General features: G+C 50.7%; 1 protein-coding gene across 8 annotated transcripts in view; it reads right to left on the bottom strand.

Annotated features, from left to right (window-relative positions):
* Positions 1–23,880, bottom strand: part of LOC147120410 (formin-like protein 2) — a 375,571-nt gene that overhangs the window by 138,268 nt on the left and 213,423 nt on the right. For all 8 annotated transcript variants that reach the window (XM_085986300.1, XM_085986294.1, XM_085986293.1 and 5 more), the window contains exon 2: positions 18,809–18,892. In XM_085986300.1, coding sequence (XP_085842426.1) covers positions 18,809–18,886 — 78 coding nt within the window. In that variant the 5' untranslated portion in view covers positions 18,887–18,892. The remainder of the gene's footprint in view (positions 1–18,808; positions 18,893–23,880) is intronic.

Genomic DNA, 23,880 nt, shown 5'->3' with positions numbered 1-23,880 from the left:
AGCCCCTCTTTCACTACTTGAAGGGGCTGCTCCTCGATTTTTGGTTGCACTTCAGTCCCAGGCTCTTGATCTACGGTCACCCGGTGCGGAGGGGAGCGGACAGGTTGGAGGACCTCCTTGTGGGCCTGCTCCTGGGCCTGGCTAAAAGAGCCATCAATTGGTCCAGGCAGCGGGTGGTTGAGGGGGTCGTCCAGCCAGATTGCCTGCATCTCTTCCGGGGCCATGTTCGCGCCCGGGTGGCCCTGGAGATGGAGCACGCGGTGTCCGCCGGTGCGCTTGAGTATTTCCGCGACCGATGGGCGCCGCGGGGACTGGAGTGCATCATCAACACAGAAAACCAAATTTTAATTTGATTTGTTAAGCTTTAGTTGAACTTTTGTTTATTTACAGTTGAATTGGGGTTTTTTTTGGGTCCAAATAAAAGAGTACCCTCTGTTCAAGTAAATACCTGTTTTATTGTTCTGCTGCAGTCCATGTATTATTTATACTCAGACATTACACTGGCGACGGGCAGGTTCGAACTCACCTGCAGTACTGCATCACCTCACGGGGATCTTTTCCCTGAAGAGAAGCTTCTTGGAGGTCGAAGTCAGAACGGCGGGCGTCGACCGCGGGCAACCGCCCAGGGATCCATCGGAGAGTTGCAGGGGTGGCTGTGGAGAGCTGGGCCTGGCTCCCCAGTCGAGGTGTTCCAGCAAGTCGTGCTGGTAGCAGGTAGTGCGCTGACCCTTCCGGACTGCGGCGGGCTCGGGCTCGATCGAGCGGCTCGGGAAAGGGGCCGTGCAGCGTTGTCGGGAGGAAGAGAGAGAGAGAGGGTGGAGCGCACAGGGTGCTCAAGAACAGGGCAGCATGGAGAGAATAGAATGCGGGGAAGGAAAAGTGATACGCGCCAAAGCCGCGGTTCGCCCCCATTACCCTGTAGAACGCTAGGAGCAGCGTGGCAGCAAGGAGAAGAAGGAAAAGCACGGGAGGCGCCATTTTATTACATTGGGGAAGAAGAAAAAGCGCGGGAGGCGCCATTTTAAATCACTCAAGATGCCGAAGAGTGGCAGTATCACTGCTTCCGACAACGAGGTAGAAGACTGGACCACGTATGTGGAAAGAATTGAAGTGTGGTGCAAGGCAAATGAGGTGGCCGATGGAAAGAAGGCGTCGGTATTATTAAATTTGATGGGCGCGAGAACGTACGGCCTATTGCGGAATTTAATTACCCCAGCTAAGCCAATGGAGAAAAGTTTTGAAGAGATTGTTAATATCTTACAGGAACACCTAAGCCCTACACCGCTGCTGATAGCAGAAAGATTCAAGTTCCATAAAAGAAACCAGCACAAAGATGAGAGCAATGCTGACTATCTTACGAAACTACGCAAGTTATCGAAGCACTGCCAGTTCGGAGCAGGACTGGCAGACACCTTAAGGGATAAGTTTGTCTGCGGGCTCCAGAGTGAAGGAACCCAGAAACGACTACTTTCGGAAAAGGACCTGACGCTAGAACAGGCTTTCAGCGTGGCAGTATCCTACGAAGCAGCAGCACGGGGAGCTGCGGAAATACAACAGAAACCACAGGAATACAGCACTAACGAAATGGCGTATGGAGCAGAAAAGTGCTATCGCTGCGGCAGAACAACCCATGATCAGAAGGACTGCTGGTTTAAGGACAAAGTATGCAGGCAATGTGGGAAAATGGGGCACATAGCAAGAGTCTGCAGGTCGGGAAAGAAAACCAACACTACAAGAACTACTAAGGAAAAGTACAAGAAAGTAAAGAAATTGACAGACAGTAGTTCGGAAGATCAGGAGTGATAAGGACTCCGGGAGCAGGAGACTAAGTTGTCTAAAGTTACACAACGTGATCGCAAAGGAGCATCACCGAACCATTTGGGTCACCCTCATGATAGCAGGGTCCCCAGTAAAGATGGAATTGGACACAGGATCAGCCCTAACTGTCGTGAATCGACGAGACTATGAGCGGCTATTCTCACACATACCCTTGAAGGACACATCCATTGTATTGAAGACATACACGGGGCCAAAAGTCTACCCCAGAGGAAAAATCAGGGTGCCAGTTGAATACAATGGCAAGGAAACACAGAGACTGTATCTATATATACTACCAGATGGAGGCCCTCAGCCTGGTGTGGGGGGTGAAGAAGTTCAATCACTATCTGCACGGGCAGAAATTCACCCGACTGACTGATCATCAGCCCCTAGTCTCCATTTTTAACCCAAAGAAGGGCGTTCCGGTGATGACGGCGCAACGGCTGCAAAGATGGTCACTTTTTCTAGGGGCACATCAGTACGACATAGAGTACAAGGGTACGAAACAGCATGGAAACGCTGATGGGCTCTCGCGCCTACCGTTGCCTACGGTAGAGGAAGCACCTGCAGTGGACCCTGTTGAGATATTCCATGCGACCATAGTCGAATGTCTACCTGTTACAAACTCAAGTATAGAGAAGGAAACCCGAAATGACCCGACACTCTCTCGGGTCTATGATTTGACGGTGAAGGGATGGCCAGCACATGGCGACTCACTGTTGCCAGCATTCTCGCCAAGGAGAGAACAGCTGTCAGTGTGCCGGGGGACCTTGATGTGTGGATCCCGAGTGGTAATTCCACCCAACTTGAGAGCTAGAGTGCTCAATGAGCTTCATGAGGGTCATCTGGGAGGGGTAAAAATGAAGAGCCTAGCCAGGGCGTTTGTGTGGTGGCCGGGAATCGATAAAGAAAGCGAGGATATGACCAAGAGATGCACAGGATGCCAGAAGGTCCAAAACGCTCCAACACAGGCCCCGCTACATCCATGGGAGTGGCCCTCATCTCCATGGCAACGGGTACACATTGATTTTGCTGGTCCATTTATGGACTCAATGTTCCTAATCGCTGTGGACGCCGATTCGAAATGGCCAGAGGTCATCAAAATGTCCTCCACCACCACGGAGAAAACTATTGCAGTCCTATGGACCATCTTCGCCAGGAATGGGTTGCCAGAACAGATTTGCTCCGACAATGGGCCACAGTTTGTGTCAGAGGATTTCCGGAGGTTTCTGAGGAATAATGGGGTGAAGCATTACACATCTGCCCCATATCATCCAGCCACAAATGGATTGGCTGAGAGGTTTGTTCAGGCCTTTAAAAAGGCCATAAAGGCAATGCATAATGACGACATACCACAACACAAGGTGGATCATTTCTTGTTTGCTTACCGGAATGCGACACATGCAGTCACCAACCAAGCTCCAGCCATAATGTTCTTCAACCGAAGGCTAAGATGTCACCTGGATTTGCTCAAACCAAACATAAGACGAGATGTTGAGGATAAGCAATTCCAGCACATAAATGAGAAGCCAACCAGGAGCTTCAAGATAGGGCAACCCGCGACTACCGAACAGAAAAATGGCAGCCAGGAACGATATGCACACAGCAGGGACCACTAATGTACACAGTGGACGTTGGAGAGAGCATCGTGAGACGCCATGCTGACCAGATTCTAGAGTCACAGGAACAAGCCAAACCCATACCACGAGCAGGTGCACCTGGTAATCAACCCGAAGTACAGATTGCGTCTACCTCAGAAGCAGTGGTATTGGAAGCTGACGAACCAACCAATGACAATGAGCCAGAATCAACTCCGCCGCAAGAACAGGATACTCGAGAAAGGCGCTATCCAGTCAGGATCAGGAAGCATCCTCAAAGACTGAACTTATAAATGATTATTTCAGTTGATGTATATAGTGCAGAGAAAATTGTAATTGTAATTAGTTATTATTTAGTTGTTAAATGAATGTTATGTACTGTTTATCTAAAAGGGGAGGAATTGTTGTGTATGTACCTTTAAGAGAAGAACTGATTCTATACTGCAGTACCGGCAGTGACCACCCCTGTATATAAAGCCATAGCAGGCTTCTGTATTTCAGTCTTAAGTGACCCTCTGTTCAGTAAACACAGCATTGCTGGCTGTGCAGCTGCAAGCACGAGCAGAGGGAGCAGCCAGACTTGGAGAGTGGACTAAAGTGGTGGTCCCCTGACCAGGCAGAGGAGGAGAACGCTGGACCACCTCCACCTCCACCATCATCATATCAACTGAGGTGCCTGGAGGGAGAGGACAGAGGAGAAGGAGAAGGGAGGCCAGCAACAACACCAACCAGGGGAGAGGCCTTTCCCATTACTGCCTCCCCAAATTGGCCTCCACTTCAGGAGGAGAGAGGGGAGAGAAACCAGTATCAACCAACACCAACTGTTCGGAAGGAGGGAGGAATATCACCTTTCAAAATATCTACAGGTGGGTGTTATTTGGGGCACTCTCCCAAAGACTTTGTATTTTAGGTGGGGGGAGAAAAGAAGAAAACAAGGCCGGAACATCAAGGGGTGGCTGTGTGTGTGTGTGTGTGTGTGTGTGGTTCTTGTTAAAAACTAGGCCACACACACCACTAATTAAGCAGCCCTTCTATTGCCTGACCTGGGCCAGCTGGAGCTACCTAGGTTAAGTGGTTAATTCCATTAATTACATCATTAAGACCTGGTGCAGGACTGAGCCTGGGCATCTCCAGCTTTCCCAGGTGAAGACAGCTTCTCCCCCTGCCAGAAGACCACCACCATCAAAGACTTTTAAATCCCATCGGAGAGTGCACCCCTGCCAACACCCACCCACCATCCTGATTGGCAACACTGTCCTTGCCACCTCCCTCCTTCCCATCCCCCGCTCTCTCTCTCTCTCTCTCTCTCTTTGTCTTTCTCTGCCTTTCTCTCTGAGGCACCTCATTTCATCTTTTAATTGCCTACTGAGCAGAGGGGAGAAGGCCCCTCTCCCAATTTCAACCAATAAGGGGAGAGGTGTGTCTTCATTTTAAACAGCTCCCTCTACTCAATAGAGGACCAAAAAATACCTGAGGCCATTAACACCTTCAGGCCTGTGACTTGGGGTGAGTGTAGCCCTTATAAAAACACCCCATAATGGCGACTGCACCTTCGCCGGTGGCGGGGCCAGCTAGGACTTATGCGGGAGTGGCAGCCACAGCCACAGCTGCTCCCGCTGCTTCTGCTGCCCCGTCACCCTTTAAACTTATAACAAAAAAGCTTGGGGTGAAGAGCTACACTCACCCCACTATGACCATTGAGGCCTGCGTTAAAGCCATGGCTGGGGTTGTCGGCCCCTCAGCCATCGTCGCGGCCTCAAAAATGTATAGGAAGGCTGTGTTCTTCCTGGGGTCGGAGCGGGCGGTGTCCCTGGCCGTCGCCAAGGGGCTCACCGTGGGCGGGACCTTCCTGCCGGTGGATCCTCTCGAGGCCACCGCGCAGAGGATCGTCCTTTCCAACGTCCCGCCCTATGTTCCTGGTGAGCTCCTCCTTCCCCATTTACATCAACTTGGGGAGGTGAGGTCGGGGATTACACCCATCCCGCTCGGCTTCCGGGAAGCCAGCCTTCGCCACGTCTTCTCCTTCCGGCGCCAGCTGTTTATCCAGCTGGCGCGGGAGGAGGACACCGACGGGGCTTTCGTCGTCCTCCACGAGGGGACCGCCTATCGCGTCTTCTGGACGTCGGACGGTGTGCGGTGCCACGCCTGCAAGGAGGTGGGGCACATCAGAAAAAACTGCCCCGCCTCCAAGGTCGCCAGATCGTCTGGCGTGGCCGAGGCTGGCGCCGCCACCGCTCCTCCCCCCGCTTCCGTCCACGCGTCAGGAGCCACTGATGCGCGGTCGGAGGCCAATGCCATCAGGGCCTCCGGCGGGGGGGAAAGAGGGAGCACGTCCGGGCGGAAAGAAGGCGCGGCGAAAATTGAAACACCTCAGGGCGGGTCCCCCCGTGGATGGCCAGCCCCTAAACTTAGAGCGCCTGACACCCGCGCTCCTCGTGGAGTTGGTCGGGGCAGACGCGAGCAGGAGGGGCCTCGTGCCCGAGCCTGTGGCCGCAACCGCCGTGGCGGAAACGCCATTACCTGCGGCCGGGCTTGGGCCCGAGGAGCCCGACAAACCTGCTCCGCCGGAGGGAGCTGAGGAGGAGGCCTTTGCAGACATGGAGGTCTCTCTCGCTCCCTCCGTGCTAAAAAGAAGGCGCGACCCCCTGGAAGAGGTGGAGGAAGGTCCCTCCGAGCAGGGGAAGTCGTCGCCCGCCGCGGGTACTGCGCCGCCCCCCCCCCCCCCCGCTGTCACCATCACCAGCGATCGGCAGGGGTCGCCTGTCCCTCGGGAGGCCGAGGCAGATGTGTCTGTCCAGCACGTGCCTCCCGGGGACGGAGACGAGACCCTGCCCGTGGGGGGGGGGGGCCGCGGAACAACCCGCGGCGGAAATAGATGTTCTTTTGGTGCCATTACCCCTCGCCGGGTCGGGCGGCCTGGGGTCTGGGTCGGGCGAGCTCGAGGATAATGAGCTCGCCCAATGCGACCCGGACATCTCCCAGGGGCTGCTCGACCTGGTAGAGGTTTTATTTAAAACACCCCATCTGCTGGGTCGGAGGTTGGTGGCGGGGAGGGGGATGGCCCCCTGGCTGCGTCTCTGGTGCCGGACGTACTGGAGGAGCTGGGAATTATTCTCTCCCCGGTTTCTCTGGTCGTTCCGGCGTCTGGGGAGGAGAGGGGCTCTGAACCGCCACCGTCTTCTGGCCCAGCACCCCTGGAGGAGCCCAGGGAGAAATCCTCTGCCGTCGATCCTGGGGGTGGGATTCGGGCGGAGGCGGGGCTGGCTGGTGCGGCCGAGCCGTTCGCTTCGCACTGCATGGCGGACGGCTCGGCCGCTGGTGACGACCCCCTGGAGGAGGATGGGGACTCGGTGATGGGCATGGAGGACGATTCGGATTCCAGCGCCGACGAGGCAATGGATGACCTCGTGCCCCTTGCCGAGTCTCCCCTCATTTCCGTAAGGGAACTCCGGGATTTTATGGCTACGTGCCTGGGTCAGCGCAATAAGGTCCGGCTGGCCCTCGACAGGTGGTCGGAGCTGGCGCTGCTCATCATATCCGTCCGCGCCGCCGTTAAGATCATGGGCACGGACGAGGGTGTGAACCCGCTTGAGCTGCGTCGGCTCAGAACGTTTCTCACTGGGCTGCTGAGGAAGTGGCGGCTGACTAGCGGCTGCGCTTCCTCCCCCCGTTAGGTGTAGGTAGAGGTTGCACTATGCTTCTGACATGAAGATAACCATAGCCAGCCTCAATATCAACGGCAGCAGGGAGGCGCGCCGCAGATTCAATAACTTTTCGGTCCTTCGGGACGGGAAGTATGCGGTGTGCTTCCTGCAAGAAACCCACACCGTTCCGGGAGACGAAGCCACGTGGCTCCTGGAGTGGCAAGGAGGGGTCAGCATGAGTCACCTCTCCAACAATTCCAGCGGGGTGGCTATCTTGCTGGCCCCGCATTTTCAGCCGGAGATCTTGGGGGTCAAGGAGCACGTGCCGGGCCACTTGCTCCAGGTCACGGTTCGCCTGGGGGGCGTGCCGCTCCATCTAGTAAACGTGTACGCCCCTCAGACCGGTGCGCAGCAAGTGCACTTCTTCGAATAAGTGTCCGCTCTTTTGGGCTCCGTCGACGAGTGTGTCATCCTCCGGGGGGGGGGGATTTTAACTGCACCCTCGAGGCGAGGGACCGTTCGGGTCCCCCGCGAAGCCCGGCGGCGATGGAGAAGTTGAGGGACCTGGTTGGGTCCTTCGACTTGGTGGACGTCTGGCGAAATCTCCACCCCGACTCCAGCGCCTTCACTAGCATGAGGTCTGGGGGAGGAAGGTCCAGAATCGACCGCCTTTACATTTCCCGGGCGTACGTCTCCTGCGTTCCAGCGGCTTCCATGCGGCTGGTGCCGTGCACGGACCACCACCTGCTGTGGGCGGAGCTCGCTCCGCGCGCGGGGGGGGGGGGGGGTCCGCGTACTGGCATTTTAACAACCTACTGCTGGAGGACGCGCGGTTCCGGGATTCGTTTCGTCTGTTCTGGGCCAACTGGAGAAGGAAGCAGGGGGGGCTTCCCCTCCTTGAGGCTATGGTGGGATGTGGGCAAGGCTCACATCCGTCTCTTCTGTCAGGAGTACGCGAAGGGGTCGACCAAGAGGCGGGAGGCCCAGGTCGGGCGGTTGGAGAAGGAGGTGCTCGACCTGGAGTCCCGTCTCGGTCAGGTCGTCGAGGACCCGGCCCTGCGGAAGGTGTACGAAGAGAAGAGGGGCGCGCTGAAGGACCTGCAGCTCGTCGGGTCCCGAGGTGCGTACGTGAGGTCGCGGATCCAGCTCCTGCGGGACCTGGACCGCGGCTCCCCCTTCTTCTACTCGCTGGAAAAAAGACGGGGGGGTCCGTAAGCAGCTCTTGGGGCTGCTGGCCGACAACGGATCTCTGGTCTCGGATCCGGAGGGAATCAGCGCGGAGACCCGCGCCTACTACGGGGCTCTGTTCTCTCCGGATCCGTCCAGCGAGGATGCGCGCAGAATTTTGTGGGAGGACCTGCCGAAGGTCAGCCCGGAGGGCGCCGAAAAATTGGACGCTCCGCTAAGCCTGGCGGAGCTGACCGGCGCCCTCCACCAGCTCTCTAGGGGAAAAGTCCCCGGGGCTGGACGGGCTAACCGTGGAGTTCCACAGGGCGTTCTGGGACGTCTTGGGGGGCGACTACGCGTGGGTCCTGGGGGAAAGTTTGGCAACCAGGGAGATGCCCCTCTCTTGGCGCAGGGCGGTCATTGTCCTGCTGCCTAAGAAGGGTGATCTCCGCCTCCTTAAGAACTAGCGCCCGGTCTCCCTCCTCAGCACGGACTATAAAATCTTTGCCAGGGCCATGTCTGCTCGCCTTGGCACCGTGCTGGCCCACATGATCCACCCCGACCAGTCCTACACGGTCCCGGGCCGGACCATCCACAATAACATCCATCTGGTCCGGGACCTGGTCCACCACTCCCAGAGGGCTGGTCTGTCGGTCGCCTTCCTTTCCCTGGATCAGGAGAAGGCGTTCGACAGGGTGGATCACGAGTATCTCTTCGGGACTCTGCGCACATTCGGGTTCGGGACGCATTTTGTCGCCCGGATCCGACTTCTGTATGCTGCCGCGGAGTGTCTGATTAAAAGTTAACGGGTCCTTGACGGTGCCCCTTCGCTTCGGGAGGGGGGTGCGTCAGGGATGCCACATGTCCAGTCAGTTATACGCCATTTGCGTGGAGCCATTCCTGCGCCTCTTGCGGAAGAGGTTGACGGGACTGGCTCTGCAAGGGCCGGGCGTGGAGGTGGTCCTCTCGGCTTACGCCGATGACGTGCTCCTCACAGTCACGAATCCCGCTGACTTGCGGAGGATGCGGGAATGCCAGCAGATTTACTCGGACACATCCTCCGCCAAGATCAACTGGGAGAAATGTTCCGGACTCCTGGTGGGTCAGTGGCGGGTGGACTCCCTGCCCGAGGAGTTCAGGCCTTTCGCCTGGAGCACCACGCACCTCCTCTATTTGGGAGTCTACTTTCGCCCTGCCGAGGACGCCTGGCCGGCGAACTGGCGAACGCGCGGAGGGGTTTCCTGTATGGGCTGCTCCTGCACACACTCCACTTTGCCATCTTCGTCTACCGTCCGGACACGCCTTGGCGTGGCGTCTTGCCGACTGGCGGTGGCGGAGGTCCCCAATGGAGAGCTCTCTACACGGGAGTCCTCCCTTGTTCCATCTTGGCCTGGAGGGTGTTGCATGGAGCGGTCCCGTGCAATAAGGTTTTAAGTAGGTTCACGGACTCCCAGGCCGCCTGCATTTTTTGCAGCCTGGAGGAGTCCGTGTTTCACGTTTATATGGAGTGTGAGAGGTTGCAGCCCCTCTTTCACTACTTGAAGGAGTTGCTCCCCGATTTTTGGTTGCACTTCAGTCCCACGCTCTTGATCTACGGTCACCCGGTGCGGAGGGGAGCGGACAGGTTGGAGGACCTCCTTGTGGGCCTGCTCCTGGGCCTGGCTAAAAGAGCCATCAATTGGTCCAGGCAGCGGGCGGTCGAGGGGGTCGTCCAGCCGGATTGCCTGCCTCTCTTCCGCGGCCATGTTTGCGCCCGGGTCGCCCTGGAGATGGAGCACGCCGTGTCCACCGGTGCGCTTGAGTATTTCCGCGACCGGTGGGCGCCGCGGGGACTGGAGTGCATCATCAACCCGGATAACCAAATTTTAATATGATTTGTTAAGTTTTAGTTGAACTTTTGTTTACAATCAATTTGGTTTTTTTTTGGTACGAACAAAAAGAGTACCCTCTGTTCAAGTAAATACCTGTTTTATTGTTCTCCTGCGGTCCGGTGTATTATTTATACTCGGACATTACAGTTACTATGTCTTCAAAACTCTTTTCCATTGGCTTCATTGGGGTTACTTTATTTCGTAATAACCCATACGTCTTTGCACCCATTAAATTTAACAATACCGACGCTTTCTTGTCATCTGACACCTCATTTGCCTTGCAGTACACCTCTATTCGCTCGACATATGTAGTCCAATCTTCGACTTCATTGTCAAATGCGGTGATACTGCCACTCTTCAGCATTTTGGGTGTGGTTTAAAATGGCGTCTCCCAATGGCTTAAAATGGCATCTCCCGCGCTTTCCTTCCTCCCCCGCTGCTGCCAACGCCGCACTCGGCGGTCCTCGTGGCAATGGCGGCGCCTCGCGGGTTTCTGCGCGTCTCTCTTTCCCTCTCTCCGACGCTGCTCGGCCCCTGAACACCGGCTGCACCCTGTGCGCTCTGCCCTCTCTCTCTCCCCCGTCGATGCTGCTCGGCCCTTTGCTGTGCCGCTCGGTCGGGCTCTAGCCCGCTGCTGTCCGGGAAGGGTCTGCGCACTACCTGTTGCCAGCCCGTTTCGCTGGACCACCTCGACTGGAAAGCCAAGCCTGGCTCTCGACAGCCTCCCCCGCAATTCTCGAGTCTCTGCTGGATGACTGGGCGGTTGCCCGTGGTCGACGCCCGAGTCTCTGGCCTTGACCTCCAATCCACTGATCTCCAGGAACGAATCCCCGGGAGGTGATGCAGAGTTGCAGGTAGGTTCGAACTTGCCTCGTCGCCAATGTTACGTCTGGGTATAATAAGATACAGACTGCAGCAGAAACGGTACAACAGGTGTTTACTCAACGTGGCTCACAGTTGAACTGACTGTACAGATTACTACTCAGTGCTATATACAGGTGTGGTCACTGCCGGTACTACAGTATACATGAGCTGTAAAAAGTAGTCCCCCCCCCCCCCCCTGCTTAAAGGTATATACATTACACCAGCAAATCTTTACCATGGAGAGACAACTAGCACAACTGAAGATCCTGCTTTGAATATACTTTACACTTCAAAGAGGCCATAATGGAGGTAGAAGAGTACCTATCCCCTTTTACATATCCACTCTGATCCTTTGTTTTGGCAATGACAGAAACCAAGGGAAAAAAAATTAAGCATCCGCCTTTAACAGGCAGGGTATGACAGTCTTGTCCACATTCTTCATCCCCGTTTCAATGTTAGGCCATACCAGCCAACAGAAGGCAGCATTCTAAACCAAGTAAAGGCATTACGCTGATTTTTGTAACCCCAGAAAAGAACACCAGAGGCACCAACCAGCAGCATTGCTGAAACCTGCCAAAACTCACCTACAGAGTGGAACAAAAATTAAATGCCAATCAAAGATAACCTTCAAATCTAGGCCAACTGATTGCACTCTAATAATTTACTGCTGGAGTTACAGAGACATTGCAGTAAAGGTCTCCATTTAAACAAAAATCTCTTCCTACTTCATCAATAAATTTTCTTTTACAATACATCAAGCATAGTTCCCTAAATGACTCAGTGAATTTATCTTTTTTTTAATTTGTTTATGGGATGTGTGCGTCGCTGGCAAGGCCAGCATTTATTGCCCATTCCTAAGTTGCCCTTGAGAAGGTGGTGGCAGGACTGCAGACTTTGATCTGATCCGTTGATTGTGGGATCGCTGTCTATAGAATGCTGCTTCCGCTTTTTAGCATGCATGTAGTCCTGTGTTGCAGCTTCCCCAGGTTGGCACCTCATTTTTAGGTACGCCTGGTGCTGCTCCTGGCATGATCTTCTACATTCCTTATTGAACCAGGGTTGGTCCCCTGGCTTGGTGGAATGGTAGAGTGAGGGATATGTCGGGCCATGAGGTTACAGATTGTGGTGGAATACAATTCTGCTGCTGCTGATGGCTCACAGTGCCTCATGGATGCCCTGTTTTGAGCTACTAGACCTGTTCTGAATCTATCCCATTTAGCACGGCGATAGTGCCACACAGCACGATGGAGGGTGTCCTCAGTGTGAAGGCGGGGCTGCGTCTCCACAATGGCTGTGCGGTGGTCACTGCTACCAATGCTGTCATGGACAGATGCATCTGCGACAGGTAGATTGGTGAGGACGAGGTCAAGTAGGTTTTTCCCTTGTGTTGGTTCTCTCACCACCTGTCGCAGGCCCAGACTGGCAGTTATGTCCTTCAGGACTCGGCCAGCTCGGTCAGTAGTGGTGCTACATTGAAGTCCCCCACCCAGAGTACATTCTGTGCCTTTGCTACTCTCCGTGCTTCTTCCAAGTGGTGTTCAACATGGAGGAGTACTGATTCATCATCAGCTGAGGGAAGGCGGTAATCAGCAGGTTTCCTTGCCCATGCCTGGCCTGAAGCCATGAGACTTGGTCCGGAGTCAATGTTGAGGACTACCCAGGGCCACTCCTTCCCGACTGTACCGCCACCTCTGGTGGGTCTGTCCTGCCTTTGGGGCAGGTGATGGAGGAGTTTGGGACATTGGCTGAAAGGTATCATTCTGTGAATATGACTCTGTCAGCTGATGCTTGACTTCCAATTTTGGCACAAGTCCCCAGATGTTGGTGAGGAGGACTTTGCAGGGTTGACTGGGCTGGGTGTGCCGTTGACGTGTACGTAGCCAGTGCCGAGGTCGATGCCGGGTGGTCCATTTTTTTTATTTAGTGTTTTTCGTAGTAGTTTTTTACAACTGAATGGCTTGCCAGGCATTTCAGAGGGCAGTTAAGAGTCACATATATGTGGGTCTGGAGTCACATATAGGGATACTCGCTTTTATTCCAGATTTATTTAATTGAATTTAAATTCCCCAGCTGCCGTGGTGGGATTTGAACTCACATCTCCAGATCATTAGTCCAGGCCTCTGGATTACTTGTCCATTATGCTACCATTCCCTGATTAGCTAACACACACTGTCAAGGTGCATAAATGAATAAATAGCCACTTGGCTATATACTAAAGGGTGTATGGCAACTGTGGAACTTCAGCAAAAAGTCAATGCCTTCAGGGGAGGAAGGAACAAAGGTAGAGGATTGGCAGAAAAAAATAAGCAGCAAGAAAGTGAAGCATGATCCCACACTTGATAGATTCTGAGATCACAGCTGAAAGATAGTAACTGGCACATACAGCAAGAGATGATATATTATGCGACCAGTCACCCATGTGTGGCTCACAGTTGTCTTGGGTCTAAAGCATGGTTGTGCTAATCAGTTGCTAATCCAGCTCATGCCTTTCAAACCACTGTTTGACACGGGCAAATCCAGCTAATTGCAGCTATTTAGAAACTGCTGAAGTCAGATGGCCACTGAAACTGCTGGAAAATTTCAGGCTCCAGGTCAATGCTTAGCTTTTTGTTTTCTTTTTGTGCAACTAAATGTGACATCTGGTGTGTGACAAGTACAAGACTATAAGTAAAGGTGAATTTTGTTTTGATCCTAGTATCAGTGCAATTTGACCTCTTTCCTTGGCCACTCAGCACCTGTATCTACTATACCCACCTCCAATATACAGAGGATGGTCATCTATATTAAGGCAACTGCAGCCCTGGTGATTGGGGGATGAGAAGGTGGTTCCCTACCTCTGATATTTTTCCTTTTCTTTCCCTGATCCTCTTGAATTTGATAGATTTTGTTTCCAAATTCAAAGTTCAAATCAATCTACATTCTCATTCATATCAGGTACAAGTGATATAATATCTTCCAACCCATATCCTTTCCCAGAATAATGCTGCAGTAATCCAGAATACCCACGATTTGCATTATTTTCCTGGCTATATCTCAGCCGATCTGACGTTGAAGCTCTCATCTATGCCTTTGGCAGACTATTCCAATTATTCTAATTTCTCTCCACGGATGTTGCCTGGCCTGCTGAGTTTTTCCAGCATTTTCTGTTGTTATTTCAGATTTCCAGCATCTGCTGTATTTTGCTATCGTTATTCCAATTATCTACTGGCTGGCCTCATATCCTGCACAACCTTCAGCATCTCATCAAGTACCAAGTCCTAGTCGCCCATCACCCCTGTCCTTGATGCCCTCCTTTGCCTCTGGTACCTCCAACGCCTCAAATTTAAAATTGTCATCCTCCTGTTTAAATCTATTCATGGCCTTGCCCTTCCCTCTCTCTCCCTCCCTACTCCAGCTCTACAATGCCCTCCCAACCACTCTCTTCCTCTGTCTCTGGTCTCTTGTGCACTCCCCCCCACTCCCCCATGAAGGCTGACTGAGACATTGCAGGTGTTTTGCAAATAGAAGTTATGGGGGGGGTCAAACTGAAAGACCAAGGCGAGTTTTTTTTTAATTCGCTGGGATATGGGAGTCACTGGCACGGTCAGCATTTATTGCCCATCCCCAATTGCCCTCGAGAAGGTGGTGGTGAGCCACCCACTTGAACCGCTGCAGTCCATGTGGTGAAGGTACTCCCACAGTGCTGTTAGGTAGGGAGTTCCAGGATTTTGACCCAGCGACGATGAAGGAACGGCGATATACTTCCACGTCAGGTTGGTGTGTGACTTGGAAGGGAACTTGAAGGTGGTGGTGTTCCCATGCGCCTGCTGCCCTTGTCCTTCTTGGTGGTAGAGGTCACGGGATTGGGAGGTGCTGCCGAAGAAGCCTTAGTGAGTTGCTGCAGTGCATCTTGTAGATGGTACACACTGCAGCCACAGTACGCCGGTGGTGGAAGGAATGAATGTTTAAGGTGGTGGATGGGGTGCCAATCAAGCGAGCTGCTTTGTCCTGGATGGTGTCGAGCTTCCTGAGTGTTGTTGGAGCTGCACTCATCCAGGCAAATGGAGAGTATTCCATCCCACTCCTGACTTGTGCCTTGTAGATGGTGGAAAGGCTTTGGGGAGTCAGGAGGTGAGACACTCGCCACAGATATCCAGTCTCTGACCTGCTCTTGTTACCACAGTATTTCTGTGGCTGGTCCAGCTAAGTTTCTGGTCAATGGTGACCCCAGGATATTGATGGTGGGAGATTCGACGATGGTAATGCCGTTGAGGGCGGTGGTTAGACGCTTGCTTTATGGAGATAGTTATTGCCTGGCACTTGTGTGGCGCAAATGTTACCTGCAACTTATCAGCCCAAGCCTGAATGTTGTCCAGGTCTTGCTACATGCGGGCATGGGCTGCTTCATTATCGGAGGAGTGGCAAATGGCACTGAACACTGTGCAGTCATCAGCGAACATCCCCACTTCTGACCTTATGATGGAGGGAAGGTCATTGATGAAGCAGCTGAAGATGGTTGGGCCTAGAACACTACCCTGAGGAACTCATGCAGCAATGTCCTGGGGCTGTGATAATTGACCTCCAACAACCACAACCATCTTCCTTTGTGCTAGGTGTGACTCCAGCCAGTTGTGAGTTTTCCCCTCCCAATTCCCATTGACTTCAGTTTTACTAGGGCGCCTTGATGCCACACTCGGTCAAATGCTGCCTTGATGTCAAGGGCAGTCACTCTAACCTCACCTCTGGAATTCAGTTCTTTTGTCCATGTTTGGACCAAGGCTTTAATGAGGTCTGGAGCCGAGTGGTCCTGGTGGAACCCAAACTGAGTAAGTGCTGCTTGACAGCACTGTCGATGACACCTTCCATCACTTTGCTGATGATTGAGAGTAGACTGATGGGATGCTAATTGCCCGAATTGGATTTGTCCTGCTTTTTGTGGACAGAATCGTAGAATGGTTACAGCACAGGAGGTCATCATTCGGACCGTCGAGCCCGTGCCGGCTCTCTGCAAGAGCACTTCAGCTAGTCCCACTCCACTGCCATTTCGCCATAACCCTGCAAATTTTTTTTCCTTCAGGTACTTATCCAATTCCCTTTAGAAAGCCACGATTCAGTCTGCCTCCACCACTATTTCGGGCATTGCATTCTAGATCCTAACCACTTGCTGCGTAAAAAAGTTATTCCTCATGTCGTCTTTTTTGCCAATCACCTTGAACCTGTGTCCTCTGGTTTGCGACCCTTCCGCCAATGGGTCTGCTCTGTCCAGACCCCTCATGATTTTGAATACCTCTATCAAATCTCCTCTCAACCTTCTCTGCTCTAAGGAGAACAACCCATCTTCTCCAGTCTATCCACATAACTGAAGTCCCTCATCCTGGAATCATTCTCGTAACTCTTTTCTGCACCCTTTCTAAGGCCTTCACATCGTCCCTAAAGTGCAGTGCCCAAAAGTGGACACAATACTCCAGTTGATGCCGAACCAATGTTTTATAAAGGTTCATCATAACTTCCTTGCTTTTGTACTCTATGCCTCTATTTATGAAGCCCAGGATCCCGTATGCTTTTTTAACCACTTTCTCAACCTGCCCTGCCACCTTCAATGATTTGTGCACATATACCCCCAGGTCTCTCTGTTCATGTACCCCCTTTAGGATTGTACCCTTTAGTTTATATTGCCTCTCCTCATTCTTCCTACCAAAATGTATCACTTCTCACTTTTCTGTGTTAAATTTCATCTGCCACGTGTCCGCCCATTTCACCAGCTGTCTGTCTTTTTGATGTCTATCACTATCCTCCTCACTGTTCACTATACTTCCAAGTTTTATGTCATCTGCAAGGACATACCTGGGCAGTTTTCCACATTGTCGGGTAGATACCAGTGTTGTAGCTGTACTGGAACAGCTTGGCTAGAGGCGTGGCTTGTTCTGGAGCACAAGTCTTCAGCACGACAGCCGGGATGTTGTCGGGGTCCATAGCGTTTGCTGTATCCAGTGCGCTCAGCCGTTTCTTGATATCACGTGGAGTGAATTGAATTGGCTGAAGACTAGCTTCTGTGATGGTGGGGACCTCAGGAGGAGGCCGATATGGATCATCTTTGTCTTTTGCACTCGCATGCTGGGCTCTGCCATCATTGAGGATGGGGATATTCACGGAACCTCCTCTTCCCATTAGTTGTTTAATTGTCCACCACCATTCACGACTGGGTGTGGCAGGGCTGCAGAGCTTTGATCTGATCCGTTGGTTGTTGGATCGCTTAGCTCTGTCTATAGCATGCTGCTTCCGCTGTTTAGCATGCATGTAGTCCTGTGTTGCAATTTCCCCAGGTTGGCACCTCATTTTTAGGTACGCTTGGTGCTGCTCGTCTGCACTCCTCATTGAACCAGGGTTGGTCCCCTGGCTTGATGGTAATGGTAGAGGGAGGGATATGCTGGGGCATGAGCTTACAGATTGTTGTGGAATACAATTCTGTTGCTGCTGATGGCCCACAGCGCCTCATGGATTCCCAGTTTTACGCTGCTAGATCTGTTCTGAATCTAGCCCATTTAGCATGGTGGTAGTGCCACACAACACGATGGAGGGTGTCCTCGGTGTGAAGATGGGACTTCGTCTCCACAATGACTGTGCGGTGGTCACTGCCACCAATGCTGTCATGGACAGATGCATCTACAACAAGTAGACTGGTGAGGACGAGGTCAAGTAGGTTTTTCCCTCGTGTTGGTTCTCTCACCACCTGCCGCAGGCCCAGTTTGGCAACTATGTCCTTCAGGACTCGGCTAGCTCAGTCAGTAGTGGTGCTACTGAGCCACTCTTGGTGATAGACATTGAAATCCCCCACCCAGAGTATGTTCTGTGCCCTTGCTGCTCTCAGTGCTTCTTCCAAGTGGTGGAGTAATTGAGTTACTACTTGAGGAAGGCATAGCAATCTGAGGATTTTGAAGTGAGATGGTGATAATGTCTGTAATTGCCATAAGGTAGAGTAGATGAGAATCTCTTTCATTCAAATTTACTCCTGGATATTCTTGGGGGAAGTGGGTGTTCCCTATAAATGGACACTGTGGAGCTTTTGGGACAATGGGGTGTCTCGTTTTTGTAGAATCATCTGTTTTTGAATGTCTTTTAAATTGTGTTGTTAACTACTGTTGTCAGTAACCCAACCTGTGCCAACCATCATACTCTTAAGCCAATGACTTGTAAACATTTTATGGTTATGCTTGGGTTGCTGATGATTCTGTGGCTTTCCTCCCTCCGCCATCCAAACGAAACATCACCAAACCAATATAGACATTATTGTATAGAAATAAAGAGTTCCTTTTATCACTGACAGATGTTCAAAAAAATTTTGGTCAACCCAATATGCCCTCAATGAATGTGATGATATGTTATTCACTGTTTACCATCATTGGAGAATACCACTTCCCTTTAGTGGACTGACTCCACACTCAAGTGTATGACCTTTTTGCTTTATTGTATGTGGGTGTGCAAAATGCATAATATGCATCAATATTGCTAGTTTATGTAACAGGAGCGCTACAGCATGCGGCATGCTGGCGTGATGGTTCTCTTAAATGCCAACGCCAACATTATTACATCTATTCAGTGTAATACCCTGGTATTAAATGATAAGCAGAATGGGTTGCAAACAAACCATTTAAGCCACACAACGTATTTAAATCCATGGCTGTCACAATAAACAAACACAGATGCTTGACGCTGAATATAAAACCAGTCATTGAGAACTCAGCACATAAAGAGGCCATTAAGTCCATTGTGTGCATTCTACGTCGGAGCCATCAACTCTCATTCCGTTTCTCTGCTCTTTCACTATACCCTTTATTCAATAAGGAAGAGCATTTTGAATTGGTTTTACCTGGTCACAGATGAGCTCCCACTTCTTCTCATTGTCATACTGCCTCAGCAATCTTGCTTTATCAGGAGGAAGGTTCATAGAATTCTGCAAAAGAGAAAAAGTGGTTATTACAATGATCTAGTTAAAAAAAAAATCAATAAATATAATTTTACATGGTGAGAATTTATTTTAATAGTTCAATCCATATAGTGATTGATAAAGACAGCTTAAGATATAATTAGATATCAACAAAATCAATGTAATTAGCACAAAAAATCCAAATGTTCTTTACATGCAAAGCTCCACTGAATATGTGCCTTAGCGTTAAACACAAACTGTGCTTCAATACTATGAAAAATGGACATGAGCAGGTTACAAGGCTGTAACCTAATCCAATAGTTTAGAAAATTCTATGAGTATTGAGAGCAAAAAAAGAATGATTTATAAGCATCATCTCAATATCAAGATTGGGTTGGGTTGCAATGTTTAATTTGCTCCTAGAAAGTGACTGTATAGTATGCAATAATATTAAACTTGCTGCCATGGGATCAGTTGCACTCCTATAGTTAACTTTGGTGTGGAGATGCCGGAGTTGGACTGGGGTGGACAAATGTAAGAAGTCACACAACACCAGGTTATAGTCCAACAGCTTTATTTGAAATCACAAGCTTTCGGAGCGCTGCTCCTTCGTCAGGTGAAGTGGAGAAATGCATAAAGACACAGCTTATATAGTCAGAGAATCATGTCAGATGTTTACAGGTAATGTTTCCAACTGCCATTTATCACACCTCGGCAGAGAGATAATCACAGCAATCAAAAGGTGTGAATGGTGTCCAAACAGGTCAGTCAGGAAAACATTACATCAAAGAACAATGAGGTGGGGTCACAAGGGGTCAAATATTGCAGATGCTGGGGTCTGTATGAAAAACAAAAAAAGACAAAAAACATTTTTTTTTGCTGGAGATCACAGCAGGTCCGGCCGCATCTGTGTAGAGAGAACAAGCCAATGTCAACTCGAGTTTGGATGACCCTGCGTCAGGTGGGGTTACATGTAGCGTGACATGAACCCAAGATCTCGGTTGAGGCCGTCCTCATGGGTGCGGAACTTGGCTATCAGTTTCTGCTCGACGATTTTGCGTTGTCGTGTGTCTCGAAGGCCGCCTTGGAGAATGCTTACCCAAAGATCGGAGGCTGAATGTCCTTGACTGCTGAAGTGTTCCCCGACTGGGAGGGAACACTCCTGCCTGGTGATTGTTGCGCGGTGTCCATTCATCCGTTGTCGCAGTGTCTGCATGGTCTCGCCAATGTACCATGCTCCGGGGCATCCTTTCCTGCAACGTATGAGGTAGACAACGTTGGCCGAGTCACATGAGTATGTACCATGTACCTGGTGGGTGGTGTCCTCACGTGTGATGATCGTATCTGTGTTGATGATCTGGCATGTCTTGCAGAGGTTGCTGTGGCAGGGTTGTGTGGTGTCGTGGTCGCTGTTCTCCTGAAAGCTGGGTAATTTGCTGCGAACGATGGTCTGTTTGAGGTTAGGCGGCTGTTTGAAAGCGAGTAGTGGAGGCGTGGGGATGGCCTTAGCGAGGTGTTCGTCGTCATCGATGACATGTTGAAGGCTGCGAAGAACATGGCGTAGTTTCTCCGCTCCGGGGAAGTACTGGATGACGAAGGGTACTCTGTTGGTTGTGTCCCGTGTTTGTCTTCTGAGGAGGTCTTTGCGATTTTTCGCTGTGGCCCGTCGGAACTGTCGATCGACGAGTCGAGTGTCATATCCCGTTCTTACAAGGGCGTCTTTCAGCGTCTGTAGGTGTCCATCGCGTTCCTCCTCGTCTGAGCAGATCCTGTGTATTCACAGGGCTTGTCCATAGGGGATGGCTTCTTTAACGTGGTTGGGGTGGAAGCTGGAGACGTGAAGCATCGTGAGGTTGTCCGTGGGCTTGCGGTAGAGTGAAGTGCTGAGGTGTCCGTCTTTGATGGAGATTCGTGTGTCCAGGAATGAGACCGATTCTGAGGAGTAGTCCATGGTGAGTTTGATGGTGGGATGGAACTTGTTGATGTTATCGTGTAGTCTTTTCAGTGATTCTTCGCCGTGGGTCCATAGGAAGAAAATGTCGTTGATGTATCTGGTGTATAGCGTTGGTTGGAGATCCTGTGCAGCGAAGAAGTCTTGCTCGAACTTGTGCATGAAGATGTTTGCGTATTGGGGTGCGAATTTGGTCCCCATGGCTGTTCCGTGTGTTTGGGTTAAGAACTGGTTGTCGAAGGTGAAGACATTGTGGTCAAGGATGAAGCGGATGAGTTGTAGGATGGCGTCTGGAGATTGGCTGTTGTTGGTGTTGAGTACTGAGGCTGTCGCAGCGATGCCGTCCTCGTGGGGATACTGGTGTAGAGTGCCGAGACGTCCATCGTGGCGAGGAGTGTTCCTGGTTCAACTGGTCCGTGGGTGCTGAGTTTCTGTAAGAAGTCTGTAGTGTCGCGACAGAAGCTGGGGGTTCCCTGTACGATGGGTTTCAGGATGCCCTCGACATATCCAGAGAGGTTCTCACACAGGGTTCCGTTGCCTGATGCGATAGGACGTCCGGGTGTGTTGGCTTTGTGTATCTTTGGGAGGCAGTAGGCAGTAGAAGTCTCCCACGCGGGGAGTATGTGGGATGAGAGCATGTAGGATGCTTTGAAGGTCTGGATCGAAGGTCTTGATCAGTCTGTTGAGTTGGCGGGTGTGTTCCGCACCCATGAGGACGGCCTCAACCGAGATCTTGGGTTCATGTCACGCTACATGTAACCCCACCTGACGCAGGGTCATCCAGACTCGAGTCGACATTGGCTTGTTCTCTCCACACAGATGCGGCCGGACCTGCTGTGATTTCCAGCAAAAGAAATGTTTTTTTGTCTTTTTTTGTTTTTCATACAGACCCCAGCATCTGCAATATTTGACCCCTTGTGACCCCACCTCATTGTTCTTTGATGTAATGTTTTCCTGACTGACCTGTTTGGACACCATTCACACCTTTTGATTGCTGTGATTATCTCTCTGCCGAGGTGTGATAAATGGCAGTTGGAAACATTACCTGTAAACATCTGACATGATTCTCTGACTATATAAGCTGTGTCTTTATGCATTTCTCCACTTCACCTGACGAAGGAGCAGCGCTCCGAAAGCTTGTGACTTCAAATAAAGCTGTTGGACTATAACCTGGTGTTGTGTGACTTCTTACAATAGTTAACTTTGTTCTGCTGTCTGTCCAGAGCATGTAGTCAGTGCAATCACAGGATTGAAGAATATAACACAACTTTGATAGATAGCATCAGATGATCTACAGAAACATACATGCCAACCATCAATATTTCACACTGACATTTAGCATTGGCTGACTAACATCAGCAAGGGATTTGATAATGTAGGGTTACCCTGCTGGAAAACAGGGGCCAGGATATTCTGCTTCAGCGTCCAGAGTTGATGCCAGGAGCACATATTAGGAAATTGCGCCTCCCTAGCCCATGGTTTTTCATCCATTAAAGTTAACGATTGGAAAATCACGAGGGGGAAGGTTCACAATCTCCCAGTGTGTGTGCCTGGCATGTGCTGGGATCATTGGAATAGAAAACTGGGCCCTGATCCTTGCGGTTTTGACCGCATTGATTTTGATTTTTAAGAATTATCTCTGAGCTTGTAAGCTAGCCAGGGTACAAAGTTCCGATCAATACCTGAAGTTAGGACAGACCATACATAGGACCCATACAAAATGAAATGGAATTTTACGAATGAGGTCATAGCCAACTAAACTGCAGCAATGCATCCTAGTATCCTGTTCTGTGCCACAGACACGTTACCTCATCCAGACTCAATCAGACGTGTGCCAAGTTCATTAGAACTCAAATGCTGTTACCAAGCCTCTATCTGATAAATCATATCAGAGATTACCATGATCATCTCTATGATGCAGCTATGTTAATATTTTGAGTTCCATGCATCATCTGGTTGAAAATAATGGCATTTGGAGCCAGTTTTTAGTCATGGGCCAGTGTTTTTCCAAAATGGTTCCACCTCCAAAACAATGTTCCCCCGAATTTATTTCTTTTTGTGCGCGGGTCCCCTTAACTGGCTGCACGGCCCATTCAAATGTTCACGCAAGCGCTGTTTCTTCCATATAAAAGCCGATGGTACAAAAACAAGAGTCAGCGGTCACTTAGAACAAAAACATTATTTTTTAAATATCTGCGACCCTTCTAGGATACATTATTTTTGGCTTTAAACACATTTAATGTAAACTCCAAAATTCTGCAAAATGCACCAAAACATATATTTAAAAAATAAAAGGTTTCCTTGGGGAGGAGGCACGCCCCCTGAACTTCACAAAATATAAATCTCACACGCTCTTCAAAAATATCTAAATTCACTACTGCAAGAACCATACCTCTGTGTAGTTTTACCTCATAACTATAAGCGATGAGATATTCGGGCTAATGCCATGCTCCCTGCAGGGAACTGCACTCAGAGGGTAGGTCAGAAGTAGGCTAAAACATTATACTGTAACCCAATCAAGCACAGAATTAGGCCCAATATGGATATACCTAAAGCTTAGAATTATGACAAGCTCATGTCCCATTACACTCTCAGATCACAGGTAATGCCATTTGGTTTTACTTTTAACAGAAAAAGCCAAATGCGAATGCAATCCCCAAAATACTGGTAAAAAAACCTGGAATCCTTAATAAACACAGACTGTATCTTATTCAGTCACTCTAAGGCAGTGGCCCTGGTCTTAGGCCTATATTCAGGCGTGTTTGGTTATCAGTTCTTTTTTTGAGTTGTTTTGGGGGTTGGGTCAGCTTTTGAGAGTTTTCCAGGTTGGCATGTATGCAGAAATGTATTATAAGAACATAAGACGTAGGAGCAGGAGGTGGTCATTTGGCCCCTCGAGCCTGCTCCACCATTCAATAAGATCATGGCTGATCTGATCTTGGCCTCAACTCCACTTCCCTGCCCGCTCCCCATAACTCTTGACTCCCTTACCTTTCAAAAATCTGTCTATCTCCACCTTAAATATATTCAATGACCCAGCCTCCACAGCTCTCTGGGGAAGGGA

Source organism: Somniosus microcephalus, chromosome 4 (assembly GCF_052327205.1).
Source record: "Somniosus microcephalus isolate GS21.2 chromosome 4, FLI_Smic_1.0, whole genome shotgun sequence".
NCBI lineage: Eukaryota > Metazoa > Chordata > Chondrichthyes > Squaliformes > Somniosidae > Somniosus > Somniosus microcephalus.
The sequence above is the reverse complement of the archived record's forward strand: the minus strand, read 5'-3'. Positions and strand labels throughout refer to the sequence as shown.